The sequence below is a fragment of the Poecilia reticulata genome, chromosome 15, assembly GCF_904066995.2.
Source record: "Poecilia reticulata chromosome 15, P_reticulata-male-v2, whole genome shotgun sequence".
NCBI classification, from domain to species: Eukaryota; Metazoa; Chordata; class Actinopteri; order Cyprinodontiformes; family Poeciliidae; genus Poecilia; species Poecilia reticulata.
Window position 1 is genome coordinate 22,795,499 of NC_088844.1, and position 21,495 is coordinate 22,816,993.

At 37.8% G+C, this 21,495-nt stretch overlaps 1 protein-coding gene across 6 annotated transcripts in view; it reads right to left on the reverse strand.

Moving 5' to 3' along the window:
• Positions 1-21,495, reverse strand: part of arid4b (AT-rich interaction domain 4B) — a 50,362-nt gene that overhangs the window by 20,232 nt on the left and 8,635 nt on the right. For all 6 annotated transcript variants that reach the window (XM_008430260.3, XM_008430259.3, XM_008430256.3 and 3 more), the window contains exons 3-9: positions 12,713-12,823; positions 7,512-7,577; positions 7,112-7,202; positions 5,831-5,910; positions 5,426-5,517; positions 2,323-2,464; positions 1,185-1,264 (exon numbers count right to left, since the gene is read on the reverse strand). In XM_008430260.3, coding sequence (XP_008428482.1) covers positions 1,185-1,264; positions 2,323-2,464; positions 5,426-5,517; positions 5,831-5,910; positions 7,112-7,202; positions 7,512-7,577; positions 12,713-12,823 — 662 coding nt within the window. The remainder of the gene's footprint in view (positions 1-1,184; positions 1,265-2,322; positions 2,465-5,425; positions 5,518-5,830; positions 5,911-7,111; positions 7,203-7,511; positions 7,578-12,712; positions 12,824-21,495) is intronic.

Sequence of the window (21,495 nt, forward strand, 5' to 3'; positions counted from 1 at the left end):
AGGATGCGACAGGAAAGTCAAAAATAATCAGATTTGTATTTGTAAAAACCATGCATCATTTTCCTTCTACTCCCAAATTATAGCTTTTGCACACAGAGCCCCTATAAAGTGCACTGCTGTTTGTAGCTGTATTCTTAGAAAATTTAAACAAAGTAAGGAAAGAAATGATCTAAGAAATGCATTACTTGTCAAATTGTATGAATTTTCGATCAAATACACACAATTAACATAAAACTGCAAATATTCTATCCTGATAGTGAAGGAATTTATCAAACCTCTCTTTTAATCAAAGTTTAATAAAAAATTTGTTTGTTTTAAAGGCTTGCTTGCGGCAGATTTACAGGAAATAAATTTCAAACTAGTTAATTTGTTAAGTATAAATGACAATCATTTTGTAGTTCTTGAGATACAGTTGAGTACGCCTAAAAATAAGTTTCTCTTTTTAGGCGTAATAAACTGGAAAAATTACCATGTAGCTACAAATCCTTAAAGGTACAGATGGATCTACACTAATCCACATTGCCTTGAAAAAAAGAACCTTAGCCATGGCTCTTTAAATGTTTTACACTTTATTATGTCACTACTAAAAACAACTTATTCAGATTTTATGTGATAAGAGAGCACAAAGGAGAAATTCATTGTGAAGTGAAAGGAAAAGAGAGCATAGTTCTCATTTTTTAAATGAATAAAATCTGAAAAGTGTGGCCTGCATCTGTATTCAGCAACCCTACATAAATTTCAACGCTGCCCTTGGCCAATTTAAAATCTTTAAACCTGATGTTTAGAGATGCTCTCTATCCAATCTGATTGAACTCGAGTCATTTTGTAAAGAAGGTAAGACATAAATCTCTAGATGTACAAAATTCAGCAGACTTAAAGCTGTAACTGCAGCAGAAGGCAGGTGTGTAAAGTATTGACTCAGTTTCCTTTTTCAAGTTTTTATTTTGAAAACTGATGAAAACCATCTGGTATCACTTTCCTCCCACTTCACAATTACTGTGAAAAAAAAAACAATAGAAAAAAACCCAATTAAACATTGAAGTTTAAGGGGTGTGAATACTTTCTGACAATACTGAATACTTCTGCTAAGTTTAGCTCGTTTCAATGTTAACTAAAGTCAGAAAGAAGCAGCACAAAGAGTCAAACAGCAGAAGAAGTGTAATGCCTAGAAGAAAAAAACTCACAATTTTCCATCCTTGAAAGATCGGACGAAGATGTTGTCCTTCTTCACGGTCATGTCTTCATGGCAGTCCGGGGAAATGACCTTGTGATGCAAAGAAACAAGAGAAAAAGGAAATCAGATGCAAACAAGAGACGGAGCTGAGGTGTTGATGGAGTTCAAACAGGTTTCTGCAAGATGGCATGTAGAATTATGCCCTCTGTGAACGTAAAAACATACAGGAAAGGGAGATGATGGTTGTAGTTGTAGGAGTAAGCAACTTATGGCAGCATGTGTTGCTGCTGGAAGGAGCTGAGAAGCAAAACGATGACAGGAGGCAGCCCTGCTAACATGATTTCCACTCGCTCTCTGCCCACTTCCTCCTGGACTCTGCAGCACAAACACGCTTGCAGGGTGAATACTCTGACCTAAGCACAGACTCACATGTTGCTCTGCGAAGGTAAACACTCTGCTCACATATGCACACATGACCTTTCCTCCTTTTACCGTACGAGTCGGGAGGGAAACAAACCCTTTTGTTGTAGCTATGGATCATCTGCTGCATGACACATCTGGCAGCCTCGCTCTGCCATAAGGTAACAGTGTAAACAATGATAAGCTGCTGTGTAATGTTCTCCCCTATTCGGTCACAAGGAGGCAGCATGGAGCTCAGCCAACAACAAGCCAAGAACAACAAATCCAGGAGGCGGGGCAGAGCTGAGCACAGTTAAAAGGACAGCGTTCCCCACCCTCTGACATTCTCACACTTCTACTGCTAGCACTTACACAAAACGAGAAAGAGCAGTCACTGACACAGACAGAGTTTATAAATGGATCTGAGACGTGAATTAAAAGCAACAGACCTGATTGTGCTGCACTGCTGCTCAGATAAGATCTAATTCCTAGAGAAAATGAAGGAAAATACCCCCCCACCCCATTCGAGGAAATTAGCTCCTTCCTTCGTCGCCCAAAACATGCATGTTACTGCAATTCAAAGCAGCTGAACTCCAAAGCAATCACATAATCCTGCTGAGTGCTGCTGTTACGTAAGCAGGCGTTTTGATGAAATGGCACAGCGCTGTGGCTATTCTGTTAGATCAGCAGCAGCGCTCTCTGGCTCTGCTGCGGCACGGAGCAGCTGGGGGAGAAAGGCATGAACTCACCAGAGCGGGATACCACGTGCTCTTCTTTTTGTCGCCGGCGGCAACCCCCTCCACGCAGACCACTTTGCCGAACAGATCTTCATTCTGCCGCTGGTCACTCTCCTCTTCCTCACTGGAGGAGGAGGACAACTCCTCTTCTTGACTGGGGGAGGAAAAAAGGACAATTTGCTCAAAAAGACTTTATGGCAGGAAGACGGAGGGAGGAGGAGAATGCACGTAAAGACTTGAGCGTTAGATCTGATTCTACAAAAATTAAAGAACATTTGGACCAGCTAGGATTGAAGGGAACATGTTTCGGTCTATAAACAAACCAATTATTCACATCTGGTGTAAACAGAATGGTACATTTACAGGGCGTTGCAAAAGAATTCATAACTGGATATTTTTCATATTTTGACAAATTATTATATTGGGATTTTACGTGACATGACATACACAAAGTGTGAAGAAGAAGAGAGATGATGCACAGCTTTCACAATGAAAAGTTAAATAAAATGAAATTACTCAAAGGTGGACTTTGTTTACAAGTGAGGCAACTGATTTTATTAAAGGTTATCAGCGTAAGGGGGTTGGTCAAATTTTGTTTTATATATATATATTTTGAAAAACATATATTATCTTCCTTCTGCTTTACAACATTGCCCTGCTTTGTTTTTGTCCGTCACATAAAATCCCAATGAAATACAATAAAGTTTGAAGCTATAAAGTGAGAAAAAGGGAAAAGAAAAGATCAAACGACACCAACGTTGTTGCTAAGCATGCATCAGTAGCCATGATCTGCAAAATAAAACCCAAGCAGCACAACAATCATCAATAAAACAGCGAAAACAAGCAACTTGTGCCAGTCTCTTTCAATAAAAGCGGAGAGACTAATTTCCCCCAAACCAACCATCTCCTTATTTAGCGACATCTTCGGCAATAAAACATGAACAGTCTCAAGTACAACAAACCAGCTCCATATTTTGTGCTCTTATCACTGCGGCGCAGAGTGAAACACAAGACTCCACTGATGAGCCCACTCATTAGGATCAGTGTGTTGACGCTCTGATGCTTCTTCCTGATTTTCTGTCCTGCAGCCAGCAGACAGACAGACACGTCTCTGAGTGATCATGCAAGCAGCACCAGCAGGCAAACAGATCCTCTGTCCTCTTTTTATGCCTCACTAGGCCGGCTCTGTGCGCAGCTCTGTGTACATATAAACACGGCGTCTGGCACGACGAGAGCTCAGTAAATCAGTCAGGCTGCTGCAGCTACAACAACAACATCAACAAGCTGGGACTCAAAGTCATAAACAAAGCACTTTAACGACTTAATGAAAGAGAGACTACCATTCATTTAGGAAACAGAATTCAACATTAACTGACAGCTGCTGCATGAAGTGATTTAAAGGAATCCTTCAGTACTTGCTGCAGCGCAGCCGTCGATGTTGCTACTGTATTCGTTTCAGCCTATACAGTGGAGTCAACCTCTGTAATTCCTGATATAAAACTTTATAGAGCAGAGGGATAACAGACCCAAGGTGCTAATGTGTAGCTGGGTCCATTGTGGATCAATAGTGCATCAGCGTTTAGGCCAATATTGACTTTTCTCTGGGTGCAATTATAAAGGAGAATAAGATTATGTAGCCAAGTCTTCTCTTTATAAGGGATGAAACGCAATTATAACCCAAATAAAGCCTGAGCAGTCCCTATTCCCAAATGAAAACTGTGCTATTTCCCAGGAGCTCAGAGACATCAGGGGATTTTTATAGCAAAGAAAGAAAAAAAAAACTACAAGAACATCCGAGTTCAATTCAATTCAGTTCAAAGATCCTTTATTTATGCCAAAGGGAAATTAAATGTTGATGTTGTCATAGCTTGCATCATTTAAGTATCTTCAAACAGTTGTTGTGGATGGTGACGCTGGTAGCAGTCAGTCTTGCAACTGATCTGAAGAAGCCTCTGATTGAAGATAGCATTGCCGTCTGCCCTATGTTTTGATTATTTTCTGAGGTTTACTTTTCCCCTCATCTAATGTGTAGATTTTCTTTTATTATGGATTCCATTTTGTTTGGTACATTTTTGTTTTGTAAGTTTTGGATTTTCCACACTGCTAGCATGCCATGACATGCTAACAGCTCAATAGCTGGGCAGTGGTGACTATGCTCTATAGTTATATGGCCTGGCTGACTGTCAGTTGCTGGCAAGCACTGCTAATCCACCTCTTTTGCTTCTGACGCTTCTCTTTACATCTGTCTGGCTGTATGGTTAGAAAGTTGGGCAGAGAGACAATAAAGTAAGGATCCATAATGATAGATGGATCTTTTTTGGATAGTTTGTAAAACTACCCAAAAAAGATCAAATCAGAAACAACTAAGAGATATGAGTGGTTCAATTTTAGAGAAAGGAAAAGAAAAGAAAAAAAGTAAAGGGAAAAGGGAAAGGAAGAGAAAAAAAGGAATGGAAAAATGCAGCCTTCAACCAAACTATGCAAACATTCATAAGCCTTCATGATGAAGGAGCGGGAATCAGTGAGCTGGTTCTTCTCTCATTGTCAAGCCTCAGAAACTTAAAGAGATTAAATCAAATATTTCATTTCACATGCCATCAACAAAGGTACAGCAGATGTGTCTGTTAGTGGAGGAGACGCATGGACCAAGCAACACACATCTGATGTAAGGAGTCCAAGTCAGATATGCGACCATCAACAAATCTGGCATTTATGGAAAAGAAAGCAACTGTTGGGGAAAAGCCACAAGAAAACCCATTTAATAAAAGCTACGTAGGATCTAGATGAATTCATAATTTAGGTTTATGATCAATATGCAATATGTGTTAGGATGGCTCAATCAAAGTCCAGTTAGAATCACTGACCAAACTTGATAACTAATGTTAGCAAACACAATCTGACTGAACTTCAGCTAACAGTAAACATTTCACTCTTTAAAGGCGCTGACTTGTTGGCCTGAATAGAAATGAATGCAACACTTCTTAGATTTGCATTTGGAAATTTAAAAAAAATAAACCATGTACTATTTTCCTTTGTCTTCACAGTTATTGTTTGTTCACCTTTTCAAGGCACTGTAGCAATCAGGCATAAGCCAGAGATTGAGGGTAATACTCACATCGGATTTGATCGCCGGCCACGGTTCCCCTTCTTGCCAATGACCGGTGTGCCAAAGTGCTCAGGGTTGGTGAGAGGGAGTCTGTCGAGTGTCTGCAGATGAAACGAAGCACAACAAAGGGCCTCAGCTGCGTCTTCAGCCAATTAGAATCCAAACAAAGTGTTCACTGACATGACATGAAATCTTTTTTTAAAGGACTTCAAGGAGTTAGAAATGGATTTATTTAGCAAAGGAGATATATATTAAAAAAATTACAATAATAATTTTATATATATATATATGTATATATATATATATATAGTTAAAATGTGAAAAAGAGAACATTCATGGCTTCATTTGTTAAGCTTTCTCATTGAAGCAATAAAATGAGGCAGCTATTAAACTCAAGGCCAGCGCTCTACTCGCCTCGCTTTCTGCAAAGTGACGCGCTCCTTTCAGGCAGAGAGAAGAACGCCTCAGAGTCTTCTCGTCGCCGTCGTCAAAAACTGCAAAAACAAAATCATTAGGCTGCTGCAAGAAGAACAGAACTCCATCAACACGAGTAGACACAAATACATTCCCGTCCCATCATCAAGATGTCTGCATAATGAAAACAAGTCCGCACTCAGCTGCTGGAGAGGCTCATCAATTCCTCGAACGCACCACTGACGTCACGGAGAGGAAACATTTGAGGAGGCTACACGCGCGAGAGTCAGTGAATGAAAATTATTAATCTGGGTTGAGGATGTTTTCACTACAGTGGAATCCCTCTGGGTGCATTTCAGTGACAACAAGAAGCTGCGAAACTTCTGATCAAAGCAGCAGTAGAAACACGCTGCACTGTGTACTCGCAGATATAGATTTTCAATAAAGGGAGCAGATTAAACTTGAGTAAACTTGCAGTTTGCAGCTTTTCTCAAATATTCTGGGTGAGTAGATACTTTATCTTTGGGAACATTTGTGGTTGACATTCTTTTGACTATTTTTTAATGATACCATATATAAGCATACTTAAAGTAAATAATATACCACTTATTACAGTCATAAAAAATAAAAACTAATTATTCAACGCTTTAACATCTGAATCCCCTTACAGTTGCCATAAAAAAGTACTCACCCCTTTTTCATTGCTTGAACCAATCAATAAGGAAGACAATTTGCTTTTTTGAACAATCATGAAAATAGTGAAATGAAAACTGACTTCTATAAAATAGTCATAATTAAATAGAAATATTTAACATAAATTAAGTGCTTAAATAAATATTCACTCCCTTCCTTAGTCAAAAAATCCCAATTTTGCTGATCATGACAGATTTGTAAAAGCAACAGAAAGGATAAAAGATCCCAGGGTGTGAATACTTTTTATAACCACTGCAAAAACGGCCAGATAGAAAAACGGCTTTAGTTTAAAGCCCTGATTGAAAGGATGTAGTGGGCAAAAAAGCTATATTTGCAGAGTTTCTGTCTGTAACTGAAGCACTAAAATAGTGACGACTAAGATGTTAAACTCAAACTGAGATGTGCTAAAACCAATTTGCTTTTCTTCACATTTAACCAGGCCTGGAAAATTATAAACACAAAAGCTGACACTTTTCCACACTTTTCAACTGGAAACTTGTCGGTACTGTGAGTCTTTTTAACAAATACTTCTTTTTCACGTTAGTTGGCACAGATTTGCAGGTGGAGAGTGGTTCCTCTTTGACTTACCAACCGTATAAATACTGGCATCAGTCAGCTTATTAATGGTGGCCTCTTGGTAAACGCCGTCCTGATTCTTCACTTCAACAACAGCACCCACCTGTTCCACAGATGCACAGCTGTTATTACCATGCTGCAAATCATAATTATTATCTGATCATAAATCTAATGACATGTTATTTGTACATAGTGAGACAATCACACAGAAAGCAATAGAAACTAAAGAGACTGAGATCAAATTAAAATGCTAATGTTCACAGTCTGTGGATTTTTAAGAGGGGAGGGTGTTTAGGAGAAGGCGAAGGAGTAAATCTACGATAAAATGGGTTTAATAATAAACACCAAAGACAAAAGGAGAAAATAAAAAAGGTACATAATGCACTAGTTTTGCTCATATTTCAAGCTTCACCTTCAGAGGTCCTTTGATGTTTTCATCGTGGACCTCAGCTGTAGACAGATCAGGCTTAAAGGTCACCTGGGGGAGGCAGGAGGCAAAAAGAGAATTAGTAATGAGAATAATTACCTGGCCAGGTTATTTTTCAATCTGTGAATGAAGTGCAGACGTCTGCTTTGTGAAGGGGGATATTAGGGGAACACTGACCAGAAACCCCCCTCCTAAACCCATTCCTCCTTCCTTAGGTCTGTCCGCTGCCCTAAATGAGCCACAGTGGTAATACCATTATCTAAGTGAGCTAGCGAAGTCACTGTGAGGCAGAAAAAAAAAAGGCCAGCGACAATGACTTGCTAAAATATTCTCACTCCTGTTGTCATGTTGGAAGCACAAACTTTAATGTGTTTTATTGGGATTTTATGTGATGGACCAACAACACGAGAGCCTCTGTAATGAATGAATAAGCTTTGATTTACCCCTTCAGTTGTTGCTCTGGCTGTTTGTTTACGGTCGTTATCCTGCTGGATACTTAAGTTCCGCCCTGTCTCATAACTTTTGCAGCTTCTGACAGGCTTGAATTGACCCAAATATCCCCACAATCAACTTTAACCATACTCCCTAAAAGCATCCCCACAGCATTATACTGCCACCCCCATAGTTTCCAGAGGGGACCATGTGTCTCAGATTATTCCCCATGTTAATTCAATTGTGTTGTACTTACTAACTAGGTGACTTTTAAAGGTAAATATTTGGACTGAATTTTATTTACTGTGATGTCAGTAAAACTTTGGTAAACTTAGATGCAAGTCATACTTTCAGATTTTTGTTTAAAAATGTTTACAATAGTGATTAGGGAGGTTCATTTTATGTATCAGTTAGCATACATTGTGAAAAATTACTTACGAAAAGAATTTAGATTTATTATTTTGATATGTTTTCAATTAATGATGTTAAATTAAAAACAAAAATGTTTTTTTTTATTTTATTTTCTTGTGTGATTAAATCCAGTTACTTTCTGAAGTTTGGTGATGTAAAGCAATATGAATCAAACTTCTTTCATGTTTTTCAAGAAAAACATTTATGTTTGCGGCACTATGAATCATGTGCCAGGTAGTTACAGTGATAAAGTCACTAAAAGATAGTTTTTTTTTATCAGAATTTCTACTGTTATCACAATAATACTGCAAAAATATTGGAATGAAATTTGATGTCCAGCCCCAACAGTAATTGCAACAGAGCTAAATATTAAGAAGTTTAACTATTACAAGGCCCTATGTTTACAGTGGCTTATTTTATATGCATTGAATGTGTTAACAGTAGCCAGAAACCAAGGATTAGCATTTTTCCCTCGCCTGCATATGATTTTCCAAGAAGATCTTAAAAATTTATTTTTCTGAGAATGTGCACATAAAATGACAAAATAATTTTGACTGTCTAATTAAATTAGCTTTTATAAAATCCAACTCCATTTAAAATCAATGGCACATGCGAGGCGGTGAACAAAATGTTAAATAGCTGCAATCAGACAGAACTCCAGCAGGTAACAGCTTCAGGCAATGACATGGAGTCAGTTTCAAATAAACCAGCAGCACCAAAAAAAAAAAAAGCAATCGAAATTTCACTGTGAAGGCAGAATCAAGGCAAAGAAATACATACTAAATTGTAAGGTCAAGAAAAAATAAGACAGGAAAGAAATGAAACAAAAGCTTACTGAGGGAGTAGTTCCAAGAAAATGACATTTTAGCCCAGCAAAAATAAAGAAATTCCTTTTTTAACAGGGAGCAGCGGGATGCTTTTCATTCTAAAGGCAAAAAGAAGGAGCTGTGGTCCAAAGCCGCAGCTAGACAACATCAATAGCACCTCACCACACTGACAAACCTAACAGTATGATGGTTGATGCAGACAGAGCTGCGCAGCCACTTAAACCCCATAAAAACATAGCATTAGTTCAGAAAGTATATCACATAAAAAACATTTATCCCTGCCTCGCTTTTATCACAGCCCAAACTTACTCCAGTTGTTTTTCCTTGTTTCCTGATTTCCATGATTTTTTTTTTTTGTTTCCTGTATTTTGATGCAACAGGTAGTCTATAATATCAATATTAGTGACTTGGTCATTTTTTAAGAGGCAGCAATTACAATTAACAATTACATGTAAACAGACAAGTGGCTAATTTCCATCTCTACCTCATAAAAGTAGAAAAGGACATAATTAAGCAGTTGTTTGCAATTTGTAGTCTATAATGGTTCCACAATTTTGACATTAAGTTAAATAGTGTAATAGAATAACGGTGCTAAAAAAAGAATTGTATACAGCCAAGTTTTAAGCTAAAAAGGCTAATTGTGTGACAAGAAAAATTAGGCCTGTTACAGTCCTACTGCACTGTAACAAACAAATATACCGCTTGATTATTGCAAACAGATTCGTGTGTTTTTTGTTTGGTAAATAAATAGTTCTGTTCATTGTAATCCAAGACAACATTAATTTGAACTAAGTGCAGTGCAATTAGATAAAATTGCATGTCAATGTACTTCTACAGTTTGTGAAAATAAAAGAAACAAAGAAAAAAAAATCTAGACACGCCCTTGCTCACTTCAGGTAATAGGCAGGACGCAATTTAAAAAAAATAAAAAATAAAGTAAAGAAATAGCCGGAAGGCAGGAAAGATGAAAAGCAAATAACACTGTTGACAACAAGGACCTGAATGGTTCAGTTAACTGGAGGTATTTTGGCTACTTAAATTCGGACAAAACAACATGTAGCACAAATGTTGGGAAGAAGTCAGGGAATTACACCAATCTGTTTAACCACCTGAACCAGTGACACCTGCTGGAACACGCAGAATGTAAAACTTCACAATCCCAGATGAGAACAAGTGCTAACCCCCCTGAGAAAACATGGACTGTGCAGCGTAATATCTGATCCAGCTCAGACTGACAGCACTGAGACAGACAGAACTCCCCTAGCTGGAATTTGTTTTTCAGAGCAAAGACGATGTCCATTTTAAGTTTTGTTGCCGAAGTTTACACTGAAATATAAACTGAAATTGTATTTACTTTGACTTCATTGTTTGTTTGTTTTCATGGCTTATTCTTTAAAAAAAATTATCTAGATTTAAAATGAGCTACAGAAAAGAGAGTTTGAGAATTTATATTCCAATCCCTATTTTATTTATTTGACTTCAGTAAAAAAAAAAAACAATGTGTCCATTTTTGTTAAGTTTTTCTGTAACGCTTGAAGATTTTAGCATATAATATAATTAGGCCTGTCACAAGAACAAATTTTTCTGAACGATAAATTAATCCAGACGTTATTGCGATAAACAATAATATTGTTGTTTTGAGACCATTTTTAAAATAATGTCATGGTAATGACAAAATAATAAACACATTCTCAAAGATCGGTAAATTTTAAATTCTAACAGTGGAACTGGAAGACATTTTGAAAATATCCAAAATAAATAAACATCGACAAATAAAATGAATTTTGAAGTCTTTGTAAACAAAACGGCCCTTCAAAAAAGGGCTAGTTGAGACCAAACTACCAAACTGAAGACCTTCATCATCCAGTTTTTGGTAGAAAGAGAAATAAATGGTAAATCAGGTCAATGAAAATTATTGAGTTTGTTTTCATTTATCATGCAATTAATTGATTTATTGATCATTGTAACAGGCTTAAATATACCTCATATTTTTCAATGGAAACTGTATAATATTCAATGACATGTTCAACTTTTAAAAATAAATCTTTAATGTAAAAAAAAAAACAACAACCTGATATCTTATGATCTCACTTAATAGTACCATGGAACACTGAACAAAAATAGTTATATTTAGTTATATCATGATATTTTATATCATGATATATATGGATATCAATATTAAATATTTTATTGTGATAGGATTTCCACACTGCCCTGCTCTACACATTCAAACCTCAACAACTGTAATTAAAAAATAAATAAAATCTTTCACAAAATCAGTGCAAAAAGTAAATTCATGAATACACAACATGTCTCTACACACTTGTCAGTATTTGTTGGACTGGTTCTCACGCATAATAGATCTCTGAGGCATTAATTGCCTCCTTACAGGTCCTCTAGCACAGGTTGCACTATACAGAGCGAGACTCATTCACTTCATTTCACCTTGTCTCGTAAAACAACAGTTACCGCTGTAGTTACTGACTTAGCTGAACAAGCAGACAAAAATTAATGAAGCACAGTAAGTAAATAAGGTGAAGAAGACTCCATTACAGTAGAATATTCATGGTAAAGCCAACCACCGAATAATAGTCATGTTTCAACATTTGTGCAACAAAGCTCATGCTCTCATTAGAGCTTCCCCAAAACAAATCTGACACTGAGCCAATTAGTATGGTAATGAATTTACTAGCTGAGGCTGCACTGCTTGCTTCTTCTTAGCCAACATCATCTACACTAAGAAAATCTTGCGGTTTGCTTCGTCACGGGTGTTTGATCCTGTGAATGGGAGCGAAACAGCAAGTCATTGATGATTTAAGTCGGTGAGGCAGAGAAGCAGGATGTCGTCGCTTCTTTGTTTCTACAAGGGGAACCACAGTGAACTGACTCGGTGAAAGAGCCAGCAGCCAATCTTTGTTCCTCCCACACACTCCGGCGTAACGAAAGATGGGTCTCTATTGCATTATCCAGATGCTTCTGCCCCACTGGGAAACCAGAGACAGTACTATGTGTATCATGAAATGCCTTCATAGGAAAGATGTAAAATCGAAGGAAGGGGATTGGCAGGCGGCAGCTGTTCTGTCTGCCACAAAGTGCGCAGAAGCTGCGGATAAGAGGGGAACCGGAGGTAGTGAGTGGGCACTGATCGCAGCTGGGATCCTGATCACTCTTTCAGCCACATACAAGCAGTACAAACAACACGAACCAGGTGGTGGAGCTCCTGCAAGCAACACAGCTGGACTTCTTCCAGTGAAGTAATTAAAATGTGCATCTAATCATAAGAGTATCAATGTGGCAGACTCTAATACCATAAGCACAGTCTAATCATCTCAACAAGCCGATCTTTAAAGGAGGGCTTTGAATGTGTCCAACTCGCCATCGGCTTTAGATCTACAGAGCCGTTTTATCTCCACTGTAGCCACTCCAAACAAAGACGCGCGCTTCCAAGCCAACAGCAGCCGAGGCAGACAATTAATTTTTAATTTCGCCACATGAGCATTCTGAATCACGACTTACCTTGGCCTTGACAAGCCTCTTGGCGGTCTTAATCTTGGCTTCACAGAAAGCCCCTCTGTACTTTGCGCTCACGTCCGTCCCTACCGTCAGGTAGGGGGGCTCCTCTAGAGTCTGTGGAAATGAAAGCAAACTCGGTTAATCGATATGTAGCTTACTGGCACAAGTGCATTCTCCGAGCCAAGGCTGGTGTTTTACGCAGCGTAGGCCGGCATTGTGAAAAATCCACCAAGCTCAGGGTTTCATCCACGGAAAACACATACCATCTGCTGATGGTATTGGAAAACAAGCCTCTGAGGAAGCAAACAAAAAAAACGCCACTTCACTGTGGCTTTCATTATTGCAAAGACGAAGCTACTCCAAACATGCAGCACCATTTTGTGTCGTTATTGGATGTTTATCAAGCCCCCCCCCAATCAGGAACATATTTAGAGAGAGCAGGGTGTGTGTGAATAGAGGAAGGGGATGTTTCTGATTTAGAAAATGTGTTGAGAGATTTAAAGGAAGTATTTCAACAAAATAAACAATAAGTGAAATTAAAGCACCAATATCAATGGTATTAGGCAGGGATCTTCATAAAAAGTATGAAAAAAATGCCCACAATGTCTATTATATGACTTCTGTGGTTTATACTCCTTTTAATGAGATTCTTGAGAAAGTAAAGTTTCCTCCTCTTGTGAGCTCCTCCCCCACTTGTTGCTACCGGTCGTGAAAAACACAGTCACAGCACGGAAAGGAAAGGAGTGCCACATATCGTCCTTAAAAACAAAAAAACTAGGGGTGCACTGATCGATCAGCCCCAATTTCCTTAATTGTAGATGAAATGCAATCTTGCGAATGCTTACGTGTGAAACCAATCTTATTTACATTTAAATAGCCACAAAGCTGCTGCATGTCGGTATTTTCTTTGTGCACGACAAGGAAACTAAAACTCTGGACACTTGGTGGATTAACTTGTTTTGTTAGTTTTCCTCAACTAACCTCAAAACTTTGTGAAAGTAATGCAGTGCACTTTTGGGGCAAGAGGCTCAAAACAGGTCTGTAGTCTAACCTGTTGTGCAACTTTTGCTTGTTTTCAAACTGTGAAAAGAGAAAGACTAGGGGAACGTTTTTCAGTTTAATTTATTAAATTTAGTAGTTTGGACAGCAATGCTCCGAACTTTTTATTTACACTTGAGAAAATTACCTCATGTGCAGCTAAAAGACGTTTGTATTGTTTCACAACTATTGTTCAGTGTTTTTCAATAAAATAAGATTGGAACACTGAAGGTAAATTGTACAACACCTGACTGTCGGTTACAAGAAATAAATCGATATTAGTATTTTCATGTCAGTTTTTTTGTAGACCAGAGAGTGGCCAGAAAACTGCTAATGATAAACGTAATTTAACATTTTTTTTATTAATATTTTATTTTTTTAATTCATTTTTGTAGTTCTGAATTTATTTAGCAAAAAGACTCATCTAACAACAGTACAATGCAAAAAATTTGTGAAAGTTACAGTTTTTGTAAAGCTCTTGTTTACACGTGTTTCTTAAAGAAATAATAAAACTAAGAAGATGCACTTAAAATTTATAACATCATTATTACTTTGTCTACCATAACCTGATTGTGTTCTGCTTAAATTACTGATTAGTATTAATGCTTGGGGTCCATTGAGTTTCCTCTCCCCCAACTAAATCAGTCAGTCATCACATGGAAAGTAAAACAGCGCCACCTATCGGGGCTTTAGATATCAATTTCACGCCTTTGAAAATTAGTTTTTCCCCCACATTCTTCATGTTTCCAGTTTTACCTTCCCGACTGCCATGTTTTACAAAGCAGAGACACAGTTTCACCTAATAAAAAGTATCTAACAGTATGGTTTCTACATACAATTGTGTTGTATCTAAATTAAATGTTTTCTTTCGTAAAGAAGTTTGATTATAAAAAAAAATAGCACTTCTGTTTTAAAGGAAATTAACGGTTTTCATAGCAAGTTTAATCAGTGTTACACAGTCAACAATAGTTTAATTGGATTCAACCTAACTCACCCTCAAATAATCACTCATCTATTGTTGGAATGCTTTGCTTTGATTTAGTTTGATTACACCCAAAATTGATCCTCCCTGAGTTTCTGGAGTCTTTGTTCCTCTAACTCAGATTTAAATGGCTTTATACAAAGTTCCCATAAGATTGTAACAACTGATCACATCCATCCATCCATCCATTTTCTTGCACCCTTTTCCCTCAGTGGGGTCGGGAGGGTTGCTGGTGCCCATCTCCAGCCAACGTTTCGGGCGAGAGGCGGGGTTCACCCTGGACAGGTCGCCAGTCTGTCGCAGGGCAACACAGAGACACACAGGACAAACAACCATGCACACACACACTCACACCTAGGGGAAATTTGGAGAGGTCAATTAACCTGACAGTCATGTTTTTTGGACTGTGGGAGGAAACCGGAGTACCCGGAGAAAGCCTACGCATGCACAGGGAGAACATGCAAACTCCATGCAGAAAGACCACAGGCCGGGAATCGAACCCAGAACCTTCTTGCTGCAAGGCAACAGCTCTACCAACTGCGCCACAAAGCAGCCCCCAACTGATCACATACAGTATACACAAACATTTGTCAAAAAAAAAAACAAAACAAAAAACACATGGGGTGTAACTTGGCTGAGTCAATACACAGAGTTGCACATAAAATGGGTGTTGGACGTCTGGCTTACTACAGGGAGAAACACACCAGTGCTTTTTCAGTGTTGTTCTGTGTTCAAGCATCACTACTAATGAAGGAACTACCCTTGGCTAAAGTCCAATGAACAGCTTCATCTTAACCGTGACCCTTTCCGTTTGTGTTACTGGCAAGAAATGATGTGTGTGACACAGTTGCTCCAGTGTGCTTTAGCTGTAATTCCATTAAAAACACACTTATAAGCACAGTCATAAAAACGTGTAAAGCAGCAGACTCCAGTCTCTACCCAAGCACATACAGTTAAGCCGAAAATTACTGAAAAATAAATGATTTCCATTCAATCAGCAAATCTGTTTGATAGGAAATGGAACAGGAACCTCTTTTGAGATAATAAAATGATGTGTAATGAGATAAATGTTTTGAAAAAAATTGTGTTATTTATGTTTCAAGAAAAAAAAAGTAACTTCAAAAACTATGAAGCTTTTTGGCATTACAGCAAACCTTTCTTACAAAGTGCTGATCAGTTTTTTTCTCACAGGTATTTTGTCTCCTGGCCATCATCCTAATCTTTAGCTGTCCCCACAAATTCAAGTTGGGACACTTCAAAATGCTAAAATTACTTTTAAATGGAAAAAAAAGGCTCGCAAAATAAAAAGGGTAAGTTTAACCTGAATCGTCCACAGGTATGCGATATTTTGAGCTTGTCTGCAAACAGACTGACTGGATGTTCTTGTGTTATTTAATAAAGAGCAGAAGAGAAGAAAATGGAGCATAATCTGCACCATTGAAACCTAAAAAGTTTCAAGAAAAGTTTTAGATTTATTTCTGAAAAAGAAAAAATGGAAACAAATGGTAAGACAACATTATTATAACATTAACAATAGATAAGCTTTAATTTGCAGCTGTACAAGTTTAGATTTTTTTGTTAAAAGATTAGATAAAAGTATCAATTTGTAATGTTAGATTTTGTTTTAATGCAGTCCAGCGGTTCTTCTCTTTAGAAGATGTATAGGACACACCTTTTGCTTCTTCTCAGCCAGTTTTAACTTTGTGGAAACTATTATTGATCCAGCATTACATCAAAGGATGATCAAATACATTTATTTTGTGGTTAGAAAAGTTAATATGTGATTAAATGGATTATTATGATTAGTAGAAAAAAAGACATTAACAGGATGTCCATAAAATCCTCCACAGTAGTTGTGCTTTTATTCACTACAAGCTGAAATTAAAGCCCTCGCTGCAGACAAGCTCTTCTCAGTATATTTCTATATTACAAGCTGCTAATAAGACTAAGAAAGAATAAGAAACTAAGATTGTTCTTTCATTGTGCACACTTAACAAGGAGCAAACAGAATTCTTTGAGAGGCTGCAGATAACTGTTCGCAGCTACAAACTACACCAGTGATTAGCAGCACAAAGAGCAATTAAAAGTGACTAATCACTTACACCAGATGTTGCCTCTGCGATGCATAATTGCACAGTGGATATACGAATTTAGGGAGATAATCAGCTCACATGTGGAAACTGCTTGCAGGTTGGGATCTTTTGCTATAAGCATGTAACTGTTAAAATAAATTAAATGGGAGACATACGGCGTGTATTTAGCCATAGATTATGATTCTGAATTCATGTGTAGACATTAAAGAATCGCAACCAGCATTCCAAAATGAGTGTGTGCAACACCGCAATCGCAATCGACTGCTTGGTTGCTATATTTAGAAGGATCTTATATCACAAGTTTGATGCATTTGCACTTTTCATGCTGCCAGTTTAAATCTTACGTTTTGGAAGCCCTATTTCTGACACTTATTAAACAAACTGAACTGATATAGAGAAACCTTAACATCAATTGAAGGCCTAGAAACAAACACAGCTTCCCATTAATTCCTACAAGCAAAACAACAAGGAAGAGTCTCATAGTCAAACTATTATAAAATGTTATGGATTTGTCTGGTAATCTGAAAGGGGGCAAGGCCATATATTTATGTACCACAGGTAAAAGAAAACCAATCTGGTGAGGCGCAAATAGATGCAGAGGAAGTACAGCGGAAAGGACAACAGAAATTGATATGTTGCGTATTAATTCAAATTTTTAGTACTTGAAACAATTCAAAGAGGATAAAAAGTTTGAGGAACTTGTCAAGTTTTTTTTTATCTCTATGGCAAGACATAGGTTCCTGTGTTTTAAATAGACACCATAATAAAACCTCCATGTTGTAGAAAACGATTACAGGCGTCTTGGTGTCGAGGAGGATCTTCCAGCTAACCAAGTGTTGAGATACAATAACCCCGCACGTCAACTTTCAACTTTTGGTAAATGAGCTGCTTAGCCAGATGTGGCTTAAAGAATAAAACACCACCACCACTGCTTTTTTGTTCAATGATGTACTATTTATGACAGTAATTACACATGCATCACATGCAGCAACAAGTAATACAAGGAAGTACTTCTGTTTTTGATCGACTCCCTAGCAATCTCTCTGACTCCATAATTCAACCAGATGTGCTAGCAGTGATGCTAGCATCATTTCATGCAGACAGTACAACAGTGACAAGACTACTGCATGAATATATCTTAGCTTATATCTTAGCTTAAAAATAATATTTTGAATTGTGCCCAGTACCTAACTTTGTCTAAGCAGTGGACATATAGCACAGGCAGAGGTTCAGTTTATGAACAAAAAGTCTATTCCAGAAGAAATGGCTTCTTTTGGGGTGGTTTTTATTTTTAGATGTTTTCCCTCACATAAAATATCTGCTGAGGTGTGTAGAGCTTGTTAAATCAATAGCTGCTCTCTCAAAACAATATTAATCCATGATAACTGGCATCTGCTTCAACTTATTTCCCCTACTGTGAATCGAAAACAAACTGCAAAACACAATGCATCTTTAAATGTATCCACAGCGTGCCGATTTGTTAGGGCACCAAGCTACTCTCAGACAACTCTTCTGACCTCCTCCACACTTTATAAATCTTTACTTGATGAGCTCACATTCAAGATGCAGAATTTATCACTACTTTTGTCTTGGGTAGAGATTATATTACGCATTAATAGGGGCGTTTGGTCTCCCAAATTAAATGTCATCACTCTTCAGCAACCTTCAAAGAGATTTTCAGCTGCCTTGTTCTTGCCCCCCCCCCTTCCCTCTTCACATTTTTTAACCATACACACTTCCACCGCCAGAGACTGAAAAGTCGTAGGAATTATTGATATATGCGTTTTAAAAATCCCAGCTGAGAGTCATTTACAAAGCAATGAAAGAAAAGGCAATTTTAAATACTCATCCAATCTCAGAGATTAGATATGAATTTCCTTTTTATTAAGCTTTTACCACCTTTAGTTGTTCTGTGGTGGGGGAAACAAAAACATTTTCGGAGATCAGCTTTACAAAGGTTTATTTTTTTAACCTTTAGAGCCAAGATAGAAGTTAAGAAATTTGGCTTTTTTAACACTTGGAACCTCTACCGACTTTACACAGCATGAGAGAAAAGTATTAAACAAAAAAGTCAGACAGGAAAAACAACAAATCAGATGAACAGATGCCTGCATACAGGCACACAGTACTTTGAGCTTATGTTAGAGTCTGAGATTCTGCTCAACCTTTTGTCATTAATGGGTAACGATTAAGGACAAGCTAACATAGAAAATATCAAACTGTATGTACTTATCTGTAGTGAAAACACTGCTTTACAGCTACTCTGCAAATGTGAGAAGTAACACCTCTTTCTATTAACTAATAATTACAAGATAAACAAGAGAGGTCTTTCCAACTAAGTGAAAGATTTTACTCAATTCGGTTTTTACAACAAAGTTGCATAAATCAGCCAGGAGTTGTAGTTAATGCCAGGCAAGTAACTAGAATTGAGAGGTTCATAAAAACAGGTGTCATGCCTCCGACAAAGCAGAGTGTGTGGCAGTCTATTGTAATCCGTCTCCCTATAAAAGGAGTTTCAAGGATGTTTAGTCGACTCAAAAAGCAGAACTTTACATAATTTATCTTGTTGTAGAAACCAAAAAAAAAACAATTCTGCACTCAGGAGTCCTGACACAAATGAAATGTAATATTAATGACTTCATCAATCTAATAAATGCAGTGCATATCTCATGCCAGAGAAAGTGGTTTATTATCACCCACGCACAATGCATTTTGCTGTAATACTGTTTTTGTCATTTTCCCCCATAAATTCAAAGTAATGTAAGTACTCTGAGAACTCGTGACATGCACGACTGCTGAGCTTTGCAGTGCATTTTTTAATGGAAACATCAGCAACAAACAGCTACAGAAACATAGTAAAAAACAGATGTGCAGCGAAATCTTGCGGTCAACAGAATCATACCATTTTCGACTTGAACAGCCCAATTGGTGAGCATGAACACACACTCCCAACTTAACATCTAGCAAGTTGTACAGGAGTTTAGATTATTTAGAGTTAAAGTTGCTGTTTGAAGAAAAAAACTAGTATCAATTAAGAGTTTAAAATGAAGCTATTTGAAAGGAAACTGCAACAGAGCCATGCCATCTGTTCATCCAGGCTCCCATAAGATTTCACTCTTTCACCGTTTAGTAGTTTTTGTTGTTTTGTACCCAACATTGTGGGGGGCAAAAAGGAGCAGGAAATCAGGAATAATTGTCTATTTTAATAGTAAAAACACCAAATATACTTTAATATGCATGAATACACACCATGCAAACTGCCGTAGCGGTATTTCAGAAGATAACATTCACAGTTTTCCTGGTTGCCGTTACTGGATTGGCTGCTGGATTAGTACCAGCCAATAGCATGTTAAGTACATTGAAATTACATTTTCACCTTCCAGAGCTTTCTTCTTTAGAATATTTTACAAATGCTCTATAAAAACAAAAATCTATGAATAGGTGGCTTTACAAATACTCCACCATGAACAGACTGGGGTCCACTATATATTTCTAAGGGAATAGACTCTGACTGATATCAATCCAGGCTAATTTGTGCTAGCAAAGGGAAGTTTATAAATATTTACTCCACAGGCACTTTGCCTTCATTCTGAAATAGTAAAGAAAAGTTTTTACAGCAACTGTTCAAACACACACACACAGTGTGACGTCACCACTGCTGTTAAGTAAATCATTCATGGCCACTGAAGGCAGAAAGACTGGGGGAAAAAAAAGCTTAAAATTAATTACAGTCATCAAAGTGAAATCAGAATTGGTCATGTTTGCAAAAAACTGGAGCTAGGAAATCAGACACAAATTTCTGACCGGTACACATCTAGTACTAACTGCTTTTTAAGTAAAACAGGTAGGTTTGAGAAAAAGATGCCGTTGAACTTTAGCCTCTTTTTTCAGAGCCCATCATGGCCGTCTGGAGGCGATGGGTCTGAGGACCGGCAGTCTCCAGTTTCACGTGACCCATCAACCAGTTCCACTAGCAGAGCAGCTCTTCTGCCAGTCAGAGCAGAAGAGCTGCAACACTTTTGACTCTGATCATTTCTCTTTAATGCTGTTCATCATTTTTACTTCCTAGTCATTGAGGGCAGCTTGGGTTTTCCTGACAGCTGCGTAGCCAAACCTACACAGCTCAACAATGAGGAGAAATAACAGCCTGTCTTCTGAGGCCAGACTTACATTTGTCATGCTCCTGTATGCCAACAATAACAGAGGACAGTTTGTTTCTAGTCCTACCCCGCCTCCCCGCATTTAGTAAAACTATGAAAGAAAATTCCATTCATTGCACAGATTGCAAGGACTACTTTTAAACCTCCAGCTGTCTGAAAAGAAACATTTTTAGTTTCACGGAATCTAATAGTACTAATTGACAACGAGTCCTCCTCAAAGACAAAGAAAAATAACAATTCAGGATGACTAAGCTCAATGGAGGAAAACTCCTCAATCGATGAGAAGTATAAAAATACCGTCCTCTTCTCTGCTACAATTCTGTCAGGAATATTAACACTAACAGCAGCATCTTTTACAAGCCTTGAGTACCACCTCTGCTGCTATGTGCAAGGACTCAATGAGGAGCCATCAAGACGTTCATCTAATGCTACTGATGTGGAAGACACTCCAGGCACATGTGCTTGATTAAACATACAAATGGGACTTGGCATGCAGTGACAAAACACACCGGG